This window comes from Aythya ferina (assembly GCF_964211825.1).
Source record: "Aythya ferina genome assembly, chromosome: 29".
In the NCBI taxonomy this organism is placed as follows: domain Eukaryota; kingdom Metazoa; phylum Chordata; class Aves; order Anseriformes; family Anatidae; genus Aythya; species Aythya ferina.
This window is the reverse complement of record NC_140326.1, coordinates 1,306,699-1,321,060: the sequence shown is the minus strand read 5'-3', so window position 1 is coordinate 1,321,060 and position 14,362 is coordinate 1,306,699. Positions and strand designations below refer to the sequence as shown.

The 14,362-nt window shown below is 46.4% G+C and overlaps 1 protein-coding gene across 1 annotated transcript; it reads left to right on the top strand.

Moving 5' to 3' along the window:
* Positions 1-5,532: 5,532 nt before the first annotated feature.
* Positions 5,533-6,501, top strand: LOC311425184 (uncharacterized protein; the record flags this gene model as incomplete). Its single annotated transcript, XM_084500785.1, has 1 exon — positions 5,533-6,501. The coding sequence occupies one exon, from the start codon at positions 5,533-5,535 to the stop codon at positions 6,499-6,501; it is 969 nt and encodes a 322-aa protein (XP_084356911.1).
* Between the last annotated feature and the right edge of the window lie 7,861 nt (positions 6,502-14,362).

The following is a 14,362-nucleotide window of genomic DNA, read 5'->3' as shown; positions in this document are numbered from 1 at the left end:
AAAGGAGCGGTGGAAAGGAAGGTCCTTGGAAAAACAGCGAGGTATGGCTTTGGGGCAGGGTTATTTATCTCCTTGTGTCACCTGCCGACTACTTGCTATTGCTTAATTCTGCTTTATCTCTGTTTTCCAGTACTTACCCTGTAACTCAGCTCTATTTTGGGCCAGGGTATGATATTATTTCTATGGTTGCGCTCCAGGTGTCTGTGGCTTATTCCTTAGTCTGCGGCAAGAAATAGTTTAGTGGGATGTTATTAAATTCTCACCTAATTGAAATGAACAGAAGATTCATAAGAAAAAAAAAAAAAGAAATAGAAATGTCTAAGGAGTCCAGCTGACAACAGCATCAAGACGACTGGCGGTGCAGCCGGTGGAGAGCTGGCACCAGGTTTAGTCCTGGTCTTGAGACAATGCCTGGGTTGACCTGTAATCTCTATGGCTGCAATTTCTCCAAAAGAGCTGTTTTCACTCACAGATTTGGAAGCCAAATGTAAATTTGCTAAGCAAACAGTATACGAGTCTTGTTCCAACAGCCTTCGTTTCGGAAGGTGGCCAGAAATCCCTGCTGACTCTGCGCTGACTTCAGTGGAGTCCCTAAACCAGGCAGGGTTTCTGGCTTGGTGAAGTTGGTCCTGCTGAAATTTTATCCATGAAAGTTTTTATTCACTTGGTTGCTTTGATTAATATGGAAAATACAGCCTGAAACAAAAGAAAGTCTTTGAAATGACACTGAAAGTTGTAGCGCTACTCTTTTATAAATGTTGAGATGTTGAAGTGATTAACTATATTCTTTATGCTGCCTGAAGATGTGTACTCTACACTGTATTGAAAACAAACCATATATATATATGTATACTTATGCTATACATATATATACTTAAATAAATATAGTTCTCTGACCTCACATTAAATACCTTGTCTTTTTGCCCTCTGGTGGTTCGTTAAAAATACAGTGAACTCCTGTCTGAAAAAAATACAAAAATCTTGCAATATGCCCTATCATTAGGAAAATGAATAGGAGCCTGCTCACGCTAAGTAGATCATACCTATTTGGAGGGCAAAAACAAGTGGTGCAAGAGGATGAGGAGGGTGTGACTGGGGCCGGGACGCTGTCCTGCATCCTGCCCTGCTCCACCCTTGCTCAGTGACCTTGGGGTGCCACTGCAGGCTGCCCACGAAAGCCAAGGAGATGCCTGAGATGGGAGTGGGTGCAACGGGGGCAGCCCCTTCTCACATCTCCTTGGCGAGCCCATGGACGTTGCTCTGGAGAACAGCAGGTAAGAGTTACAGCAACTGTGGCCCTCCTTCCTCATTTAAGAACCAGGGAGGCTCTCGCAACCCAAACTTTTGTGTCCCCTTTATAAGAAGAGAGCATCGCTGTGGGCTTCCGAGGAGGTTTCACACCATTGCGGCTTTCCCACAGCAGGCTGAGCCAAGAGCAGTGTTACCAAAATCCTCCTGGGTGGTGTAGGGCCTCATCTCACAGGGGCTGGGTGGCCAAAAGGAGCATGGGGTTCCTTTTGGAGGCAGCTGGGACTGAGCCTGGTGCTGGCCCTGGCTCTGACTCACACCAAGTGACTGTGGTGCAATGTGCTTCAGTTTCCCCTGTGTTTAATTGGGAATAATAATAGCCCCTGCAACAATGTCCCATGCAGCACTGTGCGTCTCTCCAAGATGAAAGGATTTCAGGGGACTTTGCAGATGTTAATTAAGAACATTTGTATGACAGGGCATGATGTTATCATTGGGTTAGTATTTTGTTACCTGCACTGGAAACACTAAAATGAATATTAAGATTACTTGAAGGCTACCGGATCTGGGTCTTGCCCATGAACTGGATTTATGGAGCTTGTAAAAATGGTGGTAATCTGCTTACCTCTTCTCTGACGCCAACTTGATTCCTAAAATCTTGGGTCAGGCCATTTAACATTAAAAAGGGTGTTGTAGTTTAGGGGAATGAAACACAGCTAAGAGAAACACAGGTAGGATTTAGTGCTTTTGTCTTCAGATGTGGAAAATAAGATAAGCCTAGAGAAAGCACTCTTCCCTTTAGCTATTGTTGCTTTCAAAATATTGGCATCAACTGGGAAAACGTGCACTCTGTTTACATTTTTGTCTGTGATATTGGGGTGAATTTTTGGTAGAAGATCAAAAAGGAAAAAAACAAAATAGCCTGCTGGGATTTAATTTTCTGGAAAAAACAGAAATAGAAAATTAAGTCCATGGGTCATAAGCTGGAGATCAGTATTCTGCTTCTTATCAGTGAGAAATTTTCCACTTACTCCACTCAGAGTATTTATTTCACCCCTTTTTGTTTCAACATGTAGGACCTCACCTAAATTCCCAGCATGCTGTAACCCAGCTGATAGATATCAAATTTGCATTAAAGGAGAAAAAACACCAGGGCCTTTACTTATGCAGATATAACTACACAAAACCCCCTTCCCTATCGGCACATATACTCATGCCACTGTTCATCTCCCCTCAGGTTTACACCTGGCATCAGCAGGGAACAAAAAGACTATGCAGCAGAGCAGGAAATGGGAGCTGTGTTTTCAGGGCCGGAGCTCGCTGTGATTCAGCCACCTTTCCCTGGGCTGCCCCTGTGCTCAAGCGCTTCTCCCCTTTGTTGTGCCGGAAAAGCGTCACCTCTTTGGGCAGGTTGTTCGCTTCATGGCAGGTCATTTTAGCAGCCGACTTGCCCTTAGCCCAAGGCTTTCTCAGTCCCAGTCACCCACCTCTTCCCTTGGTTCCCTGTGTAAGTGAAGGAAGTCTGCGTGCCACAGTAATTATGGTCTGCAAGAAGTCGCCAAGAGTCCTTCCTGGACGGTGTTTTCAAAGGCACCGAAGGGCCTATGTGTACAGCTCCCATGGAAATGAGGAGTCCCTTGGGCGACCCAAACCCAGTCCTTTGTCTCAGCCGGCATCTTTTTTGGTGCAGAAAGGAGCATTATTGCTGCCCTGAATCTGCAAGGGGGAAGCAGAGATGCTGTGGCACTGTGCATGGGATGCTCAGTGTGAGAGCCACAAGCAGCCCTTGCAGGGGATGTGCTTGGCCAGCAAGGCTTTGCTTACGGAGAGGAGCAGGAGGTTCCTGTGTGGAGCTTGGGGCTACACCAGACATCCTGGAGGTGCTGGCCGGCGACGGCAGCCCCGCAGAGTGAGGACGGCCATCCCCGCCGGCGCGAAGCTGCACGTGGCTCAGCCGGGACTGGCAGGCAATTAGAGCATCGCCCAGCCAAACCGCCTCACTCCCCTAGGGCACTTATTCACTGTATAAAAGCTCTGCCATCGCGGGGCTCTCCTAGGCACTTCTCTCCGGTTGTTCTCACTGATGAAGTGGGTAAGTCTGGCTTTTAATGGAGCTCCTGAAATGCTGTTTTGTACCTGGGTGGCTGGAGCAGGCAGAGGTCCTGCTCGTCTACTTGTGGAGATGCAGTCTCTGGGGGATGCTGCCCTCAGCCCTGGCATGCGCGGCTCTGACAGCTGGAGCAGCTCCTCCGTGCTGAATGGAAGAATATCAGGAAAGCACTTCCAGATGGACCGTGAAGCTGGGAGTGGGATTTTGGGCTTTTCTACGCTTTCTGTTAGATCTAGTCTGAAGGAAGACATTGACTACATAATGGGCTCGACGCTGCCCGGAGTCAGATTCGAGCCTGTACGCAGAAAAGTGACTCCTCTAAAGAAATTGGCAGATTTTTTTTCTGCCATTTTATGGTATTTGAATAAAGCAGCTTCTCAAGGAATAGGAAGAAGCCAATCAACTTCAGTGCCAATGTAAAAGCTAGCAGAGACTCTCCAGCTAAACCTGAACATGTTTAACTTTCTATGTAGGTTAATGGATAAAATAAGTCAGAGATGCAAACAACTCCCTGGAAGCAAATGATCCCCCTATTTTAGAAGATTTTTATCTTGATGAGCATCACCAGATACTTTAGCATTGTATGTGTAGTAGTAGCATTGCTATTGTTGTTTTTCAAGTGGTTGTTTTTATTAGTCAGTGATTATTATAATTGTAGTGATAATGATAGTAACACACAGCATTGTTATTGTTAATAGACACCCAGCGATAGGCTTTTTGGAAGATAAAGCAGATTACTGTAATTATAGACAGAACTAGGGGCGTTCAGAAAATGCAGTTTCTTTACAATCATTTAATTCCCAAACAATGTCAGAAAAAAAAAAAAAAATCAATCAGAGCACCTTCTGTATGTCCAGTGGTTCAGCCAAAAAACTGAAGGCAGTGATTTCTGATGGAGAACACGAAGAGGGTGATTTCCCTCATGCCTCTCAGGACCAGGGCAAAGCACAACATCCACAGCAGGTTCAGGAGGGAAGTGTGGATGTGCCGACAGTGCTGCCCCATCCTGTCCCTGGAACATGATCTCAGCTGGCCTCTCCTTCATGCTGCTCATGAGGAGCTGCTGGGATGAGGTTTCATCATACGAGCTGCTGTGGCAGGCATTTTGATGTGTTTCGAGCTACCTTAGCAAAAACAAGACATTATGGCTTGGGATGAATGCAGTGCAGGACTGGAATGAAACTTGCTTGAGATTTTGCCTTAATGCCTTCTCCTTCCTTTCTGCTGGGGTTTCAGCAAACACTAAGAAAAAACTCTGCTGTGTTTCTCTTCTTTCTTTTCTTAAAGCTTGCCCACGGGACAGTATAAAGCGGGGACTGCAGAGGCAGTGATGCTGATGCTACAGTAGGGAGCTCAGAGTCCCGTAACCGCATGTTGCCCACTCAGCGGACCCCTGTAGGACCATGCTTCAGCAGACAGGCAGGTCGTACGTGCTGCCACGAACCTGTTCTTACCGTCAGCTAGCTCATTTAACCTCAGCTTGGGTTTGCCCCCGTGAACTGCAGCCACGCCTGAGTATTACAGCGTGGACACACCTTTAATTTTGGCTTGCCTTTCATCTCCAGTGCTTGGGAGTTGCAGAATGTAAACTTGAAAGGACGTCCTGGTGGGGATGGAGGAGGCTTCCAGCCAAACGGAGGGTCATAACGTCAGTTCTCCTTGGTGAGGTGCTCTGAGGGATACTTAGCTGACCTTTGAAGGGCAGCATGAAAACTCTCCGGTTTGCTTGACTGTGATCCCAGGTTGTTTCTGGTCTCATATGAGAAGAGTATGGGGGCAGAAGTGGAAAACTGTCTCTCCTCTCCTCTCCTCTCCTCTCCTCTCCTCTCCTCTCCTCTCCTCTCCTCTCCTCTCCTCTCCTCTCCTCTCCTCTCCTCTCCTCTCCTCTCCTCTCCTCTCCTCTCCTCTCCTCTCCTCTCCTCTCCTCTCCTCTCCTCTCCTCTCCTCTCCTCTCCTCTCCTCTCCTCTCCTCTCCTCTCCTCTCCTCTCCTCTCCTCTCCTCTCCTCTCCTCTCCTCTGTAATCCCAACCTTGTCCCAAGTCACCCCAAGCCTCTCACTGCATGGGGACACCTGTGGGAAACTCAGAGCCCTGCATCACAAAGAACCAGACAGTGCCTGTGTGAACTGTCCCTCTTTTTCCTGCTTCTTTCAGGCATAAGCACCTCGCAAGACCATGCACTATTATGGGGAGCGGTATAAACACCTATACCTGCCGGGATCGAGCTACATCACTGAAAGCCTCCAGCAGTGCATGCCCCAGCCTGATGCGTGCAGCACCACGTGCCACCCACTGAGCGTGATCAAGAGCCCGATGCCCAGATGGCAAAGCTATGTGCAACCTTTCACTTATGTCTGCTCACAGCCAACCGTGACCCAGAGCCAGCTGCTGTCTTGCCAGCCCTATGTCCAGCCATGCGTCCTGCTGTGCCCTGAGCCCTGTGAGACCACTCGCCTGCTACCCTGCAGAAAGCCCAGTGTGAAGCTGAGCACGACGCAGAGTTTCCAGACCTGTGAGAATGGCCACTATGAGAAGAAGCGCGTGGCCAAGAGCCTCCCACCCTGTGCACCCAGATGCCCAGAGCCAGGCAAGCTGAGGTTCCCACCATGTGGGATCAAATACTCGTCCTCCTGCAAGGATGAGCGTGCATCGCAGAAGATATCCAGATGCTCATCTCAGCGGTATGGCACGGAGCTCCGGTCCCTGCAGGGGATGACCGGTGGCTATTCCCCTCCTCTGCGGGGGGTCACCGAGTGTCCCCCACAGCAGTACGTGACCCAGTGCTTCCAGCAGGAGTATGTGAGCACATTCCCTCACCAGAAGTGCATGAAGGGGTACCCAACGCAGGAGTGCATCACCACCTACACCTCGCAGCAGAATGGAACCAAGAGCTTGCAGCAGCCACAGGTGCCTAAGTGCCCCCCCGGCACCGGAATAAAGGAGAGCTCGTCGCAGCAACGTGTGACCAAATGCTCGCTGCTGCAGGAGGGGGTCAAGCACAAGAGCTCGTCCATGCAGCACATCAGCAAGTCCAAGTGCCTCCACTCGTGTGCCAACCAGCACTCGCCACGGCACCACTCAGGGGGGGCTAAGCGTTCGAGCCACACCAAGAAGAGCCGCTGTGCTTCAAAGTGGCTCTGGTGAAGGAGCTGAAAATGTATCCATGAAAACTGCAAGCTATATAGCTGGGGCCTGAGGTTTATTTTCCCCCATTCCTAACTCCTGGAGATGCTTTGCCCGCATGTTCCCCTTATTTTAATCAATGCTAAACTTGTAGGGTGCATTGCCTTCCTTTCATGGTTATTCTTTAGTTATTAAATAACTCTAGTTACACACTTTAGCTACTCCTGCAACAGAAAAGATGTTAGTGAGAAGTTAAGTAAATCTGAGCAGGTGCTCAGACTTTGAACTTTAAGCTGATATATCTCTGTGGTAATGTTTGCACCCCCAAGAGGTTTTTACTGTTACTGGATCAATTATACTCACCGGTTGTGCCCGTTGTATTAAATCTCAGGTTGCAGCTGGATTCCTGCTGTCTTGTGTCTGATTCATTTTCCATCGTTTAAAAATTATTTCTAATACTAGCAGTCAAATTATTCCCTGCTGTTGTGCCACTCCTTTGTGTAAAATAATGCCCGTAATCTCACTTTTAGGACTTGAAAGATTTACCAGCTGTGGGAGCAGATCTTGGTGTCGAAAGCTTAGCCAGAGACACATAAAAAGAGCAGCATGGGCTGGCATTTAGAAGAAGGCTTGATTAATGCAATGAGACTCATTAGCAGTTGTCTTCTGCTCTGACAGCAAGTTCATCCCTAGACAAAACACTGCTGGGCAGATTATGAAATGGATTATGTGGGATAGCCCCTGGGATAGCAGGAGGAGGGAGGACAATGCATAAAGTCCCTTGTGATGGTGGGACCCCGAGCTGTCCCAGCTCACATCAGGGATGACCAGCATCAATCTGTGGTTATAAAAGTGCAAGCAGAGGGAAAGCAACTTCCAGCTCCAGTTGTTCCTAGATGAGAACGTTTTCCTAGAGAACAGCAAATATTTATCTTGTTTGGTCGATATTTTCATTTCCTAATATGTATAAATAAACTCCCAGAGCACATTTCTCTGCACACCTGCCCTACACCACGTGTCCCTCACAGGAGGTGCAGCGCCGGTCAGTGGCAGCTTTCTGTCAGCACACAAAGGTGCAGTGCGAGACCTGGTGGCTCCTCCTGGCGTTGCTTTGTTGCCCTGCACTGCTGAGCTGGCTCCCTGGGCAATTCCCAGCAGGAAAACTCCCTCCTAGCTCCCCAGCTTCCTCTGCAGCACCCCAAACAGAGAGAGCAGGATTTTCTTAGACCCTTTTTTTCTAACGAAGTAATAGATTTGGCTGTAAAAATAGAGACCGATGCTACCAGCAGTCCTCCAGGATTAGGAGGAGTCCTGTGGGGAGAGAGAATTCATTTTACCTTTAACCCTGGGGAATTAAATGAAAAGAGGAGGCTGAGCAAATAGCTCCCTCCTGATAACCTCACCTGGGATCAGCCCCTTTCTTATCCCAGTTCTGTGTAAAACCTGGCTCCTTTCCACCCTGGCATGATGCAGGGGCCCCAAGGTCTGCAACTGTTAGAGGGAGATGGAGCTTCACAACTGCACATGAGGGTGGCACAGCCCAGGCCGTGGGGCAGCTCTCCCACCTGCATTTATGCCACTTGCATGGTTAAAAGGGCTCTGCTGGTGTCAGCTGCTCTTTTTCCCAAAGGATCTAGCTTCCCCTTCGGTTAGCATGAGAAAGATGGCATTGAGCAGCAGAAATGGTTCCCTTCTAAGAATCCGAGGTTCTGTTTCTGTAGTTTTGCTCTTGACAAAGAATGGGGTTGATATGATAAATAAACAGCTGAGATCGCCAGGTAGCCACTGAATGATGCAAGGCTTTTACCAGCTCTCTTCACAAAGATTATTTTTTTTTTTTTTATGTTTTGTTGGCCATGGTCAGTAATGCAACTTTGTCTCAGAGCTACCATCTGAAGAGTCCAAAGACCCTCACATGCCTTTGCCCACTTTGCTCACATTCAGACTGCCACTGCTGTGCCCCAAGCTGGTAAGGCAGCACTGTCCCCTCTTTTCCCCAAGCCGCCCTGGCAGCAGATCCATGCTCCATTATCATTAGTGGGCTGGATCTGCTTACAGAGAGGTCAGGAGCTCTGCAAAGTAATGAGCAGGCAGCCCCAAATCTGACATGGATCTGGTAATCCCAAAGATGACGTGAGGCAGTGCTGCATCCTTGCGGCGGTGAAAGCTAACCGCAGGCTGTGCGAGCCAGAGCACAGGCAGCAGCAGGAGGAAAGTGATTATTCCCCTGCAGCTGGCACTCAGGAGGCAGCATCCAGACCTCCGTGTCTGGCGTTGGTGCTCAGCCATGGACAGCTGCGAGCAAGCCTGGTGGCAGCTGCCTCGGCTGCTGGGACACTGGTTGTAAGAGAAAAGGCTGGGAGAGCTGGGCAGATTTGCCCTGGAGAAGAAAGCAATGAAGGAACAGCTTATTACTGCTTCTACCCACTGAATGAGTGTTTAGAGTGAGGACAGGCTCTTCTCTGATGTGCATTGCAACAGGGTGGGCTACAAAGGACCTTTGTCTGTCTTCATGTTTTCTTGGCACAGTTTTCCCCATGCAACAGTTCTACATCCCATCGGGGACATCCCATCGGGGCAAGCTCCACAGTGCTGCATTAGTAAGAGGTGTGAGACATTTAAAACTGTGTTGCTAACCCCATCCCCAAGGTGTTTTTGTGCAGGCAGCATTATAACTTCTAGAAATTACACAGCAACCCTGCTCTCCTTTCTCCCTGCAAGGAAGACTGGGAGGTGTAAATGAGTTTCCAGTTTGGGCAAGTAGGTGCTCTGCAGGTAAAGTAGCCTAGAAACAAGAATTTCCATTTTTCTGGATACTTTCTCCTTTTTAAAGAAGGGTATGATCAGAAATTGATTCAGATGTCACCAAGAAATCCATAAGAAGCTGAAATTGGCAAAGAATGTGAAGCACATTTTTTTTTTTTTTACATAAAACATCATCAGTCTCTAATAACAGAGCTTAGCAGGGCAATTCTCCATCACGAACTACAAATTCTGGGTCTGGTTTTTCAGATAACTTTGTGTGTACTTTTCATTGTCTCTTATGAAAGAATGGGGAAAATAATCCTGACAATGAAGATTGGTGATGTGAAGTTTCCACACAGCAAGGAATGTCAGAACATTTCAAAAATATTCATTATCAGTTTATACATGCAAAGAGTTTTATCATTATAATATTAATAGTATGTTAGCTGAGAAACACCTCAGGGCTGAGTAATAGCACCTTTCGAATATGCATTTTTTGATTGAAGTGCCTAAGTTGTTCTCACAAACAGGATGTTGTTTCAAGCCTTGATAACTCATAGCATTTTGCATTTTCATTAAATGTTGCATTTCTGTTTGCATTCAAAAGCAATAATTTCAACATAGGTTAGGAAGGCAGCTTCTGCTAAGCCTGTGCAAGTTGAACACATGACTCTTAAATCTGAGAATCCAACTGAATTCCTGGGAAATTAGTGAGGCCCCACAAAATTCAGAAATACCAAACAGGAACATGGCTCTCCTATTCAAGAAAGTTTCTGAGGGCCTATTATGTATTTCAGCCTGTTGATGTAGAGGTTTTCCTTGACCCCATTACAGACAGATGTTCCCTCTTTAGGTAAATTTCTGAACACATTAAGCCTCCAGAACGAATCTCTCTTGACTTTCAGTCATTTCTTAAATCTTTATGGACATAGCGATGCCTGTCGATGCACTGATCTGCCAGAGTGAGCATCTCTGTGTTGTCTCCTGCTCTCCAACAGATTCAGCCTCAGCAGAGGAAGAAAAATGGAGACAAACCTGACAATTTATACACCAAATAGGTAGATCAAAGTTTTTAGAAGTGACTTTCAGTGTTTTTTGGTACCCAGCCTGAGGCCATTTTAAGCAACCTCTTTCAAGACATCTTAAATGAGCAAGGCATGAGATGGTCCTTCGTGTAGACACCAAGTTTATCTGCAAAGGTTTGAGAACCTTTGTGTAAATTGATGGCCAAAATCCATGGATGCCAACTGTTGCATCTCCCTGCCCTAAGTCCTGGCTGTTCATCTGAACCATTCCTGACAAATGTTTGTCTCATCCACTGCTAAAAGTCTCCAATGACAGAGATTCCACAACCTCTCTTACCCATTCCTGCATGTCAGTAACCACATGATAAAATTATTTCCCCGTGTTTAAGTCTCCTTTGACGCACTTTTAGCTCATGACTATTATTCTCGTCCTCAGCATGTGTAAGCCACAGCTAAATCCTTTCACTTTGGTATCTACCTTTTATCTGCAGAAATTCTTACCTTATCTCCCCTCAGTCATCTCTTTTGTAAGCGGACATAATTAGGAGATTATGATTTTTAACATTCTGATCTCACTTGGTGACTGGTGCCAGATGCTAACCAACTGGTCAGTACCTAAAGCAGGAGAGGGGATCCCCAAGCAGAATGTCATCCTCTGTCTACAAAGCTGTGACAACTCTTTGACAAATGACAGGAACCAAATAACCAGATTTGTTTCATTGCTGACAAAAAGGGGGGATGTGTAGTGTGCAAAATTCTGTTCTCCACTCCACTGAGGCACTTACAGGGTGAACACCATGGTACCTCCATCTAAATGCTAGGGTGGATTTAGGGGGACTGAATTACAAATCCCATACCTAGAAGCATCTGGGCATATCTTCATATCATATTGCGTATTTGCAATACATCAGTTACCATCTGCAAACCACTGCTTGCATGGTCACTGCTTAAGTCGAAGCTGGACAAACTGGAGCGAGATGCATTCCCACACTAACACAGTGGTAGACGGAAGTGGTAGAATCACATCAGCAACGAATTTAGACCATAAAGATATAATACAAGGGAACCCCACAGCATGTAACAGTATGTACTGTCAAGAATTGAATAATGTTGGTAAACAATCTTAAAATAATTATAGTAATTATAAGTGTTACACATGCGGGAAAAATTGCTTGGGAAGTAATTAGGACCTCATGCACAAAGGTTGTCTCATCTTCCTGGAAGTTGGAGAAACTATATAAAACTCACAGGATTCAGGGCTCCTCTGGCCATTTCTCTTGACTACCTCCTGGACAACTGGTAAGTCCCATTCACCTCAATCTAATTATATCGAGCAAGATGTTGCTTTAATGTGAGCTGGGATTTAATAGCAAAGCACTCTGCAATTTCTAAAATTACAAGTGGGATTCTTTATAGAAGAGTCTGCTAGAAATTATTTAGTTGTATTCTTGGACTGTGTTCAGCTGTAAAAATGCATATATGGGGATTGTAATCCTTATTAAAAATGAAATGTAATTTTCTTATTATCAGATAACTGTATATATCTATACGTTATCCAATATGAATGGCATTTTAACCTAAATTCAGTTAGAATTTTGGTAATATTGTCCTGGTTTTGGCTATGAAAATTTTCCTCCTTTTTCATTAAAAAATGTAAAAGATCTGAACTATTCCAGCCAGTGTTAAATAACAACTACGTTTGCACCCAAAACATGGATAGAACCAAGAATTCATTTCACTAAAAATTGATGCCTACTGGTTTTCTCTATCAGTTATCCTCGCAACTCTGTTCATAACCAGAGCTTCTCTCTTTGGGCTAAGACACCTTCATAGTAGTGCTAGGAAGGAGAAGGATCTCTGCAAGGACAATTGTTTTCCTGCTGAATGATTTTAGGATTTTTCTGATGAGAGTATCTGATGCTGAGCATTGAAAGACAAGAAGCACTAGACAAGAAAAGCAAGGGGATTCCCCAAACTTTTCATCCTAATCAGTGACAGAAACAGACATTTCACATGATCTATTTAAACACCTACCTCTGAATGAGCTTGATCACACTCTGGAAGTGCCTGTTTCTCTCCAGGACAGAAATGAAGTGACTACTTTATAGATAATTCTCTATATCATGCAGTTTTTAACTTTGACAGATAAATCCCACAATGTGTTTATATAGTTTCCTGTGAATGGCTTAAAAGATGGATTCAGGGTCTAGGCAATAAAGTAGGCACCAACAATCTCCAAGAAGTTCTTGGCTGTACCGCCAATGCTCTCTGCAAACCGCCTGGAAGTACCTGGAGGTGAGATATTCCTAAGAGCTTGGGGCACCGAAGCTCAGTCCTTCCACCTCCTGCACAGCAATCCCAGCTCACAGGACTAGGGTGATGGCCTTTCCTCCCAGCCCTGTCCTGTGCAGGCTCCTCAGTGTGTGTGAGCCTCTCAGAACAGAGCCTCTCTGTAGCTTTGTGCTGATAACAGCACCCGGCGCAATCTCAGCAGAGGTGCAGGAATCCTATTACAAGTGATTATCCAAACGAGGGCTAGGCGTGCTCTATCACAGACACAAAAATTATCCCAGACAAGGACATTTATCCATTCTCCATCACAGGGATATCAAGTACCCATTCCCATAAGACCAGTGGCTTCATGGCACCAGCAGTGGTTGTGCTGAAGCCCCCAGCCATGGCTGCAGTGCCTCTCCACTTGTCCTTCTTAGCTGCCCAGTCAGCATGTGTACCTGGAAGAGAGAAAAGAGGTGCTGAGCCTGTGGGAATGGCCTGTGGGCAAGGGCTGGAGGGAACTAACTGGGGTGGAGAATGGTTGGATCCAGGCTTAGGTGTCCTTTTGGCAAGATGAGAAGGAGTCAGGGTGATGGGGATATGATTAGCAAAGCAAGGGGTCAGAAAATAGGACGGGGAGCCTGGACTGACATGGGAGTATCATCTCCTGAAATTGGAATCTCATATCTCCTCTGTGACAGCATCTACATTTCCTACACAACCCCTATAACTAAAATACCTGTGCTAGGCCCTTACCTGCTTGCATTGTTTGTGTGTGTGGGGGGAGGAGCAGGGCGTGGGGTGCCAACATTTCCCAAAACACTGCTGTGGTCTCACTGTGTGCTGCAGGTTTGCCACCATTTCTCCCAGATGTCCTTCGGTGGGGGGTGGCACACAGGATGCTGCTCCTATCCATGCGACGTGCAGTGCCCACAGCCACTTGCTACCACCTGCAATGACCCTTGTGTTGTATCCTGCGCTGCCTCCAGAGTCATTATATTCCCCCCTCCCGTCGTCGTGACATTCCCGGGGCCGATCCTCAGCACCTGCCCACAGGAGACAGTGGTGGGAAGTTCTGCCATCTCACAAGGATGTGCACCAGCCTCACTGACGTCTCTGGGGGCAGAAATCCTGCACTCCGAGCCATCTGCAGGGAGGTTCATCCCCAGCTACCTGCCTCAGTGTGCCTCAAGGTGCTCCTATGTGTTTTCTTCCCACTGGATTCATCCTTGCAATAGGCCCAGCTACAGACGATACCGACCACCTCATAGAGAGAGGGAAGAACACATTCCAGAGAAGGAGAAACCAGAAACAGAAACTACAAATGCAGCAAATGAAGAAAAAGAGACCTCAGAAGCATAGCACAGCAGCGCCAACCCCAACAAGCATTTCCAAGGGTCTTGTGGATTCCTACTGCCTCTCTCAAGCAGATTTACCTATGTTTTCCTTAAATTATGCTGTACACTAAGTTCATGTTTTTTTCCTCAAGTACATTCTCAGGCCAACAGGCAATTTGGCCAAAAAATGGCCCCAATGCTAATTTGCATTAACATGAAACATACATTATTTCATTCTCAGAAACATTTTGCTCTTTTTGCATTGCTTTGCCAGAAAAATGCAGGCAGCAGTTGTTTCAAGATCAACACAAATGTAGTCAGTTAAGACATTATAAACTCTTCCCCTGCTAAAGCTAGTTAGACTGGTCTTTGCACTTAAGAGAATTAGTCACTTCACTTTTTCCTTTGATAAATATATACACACATATATAATATAAACATATGCCATTTATTTCTGCCTTTCAACTTCACTGCAGGAAAGAGTCTAGTGGGGAACAACTC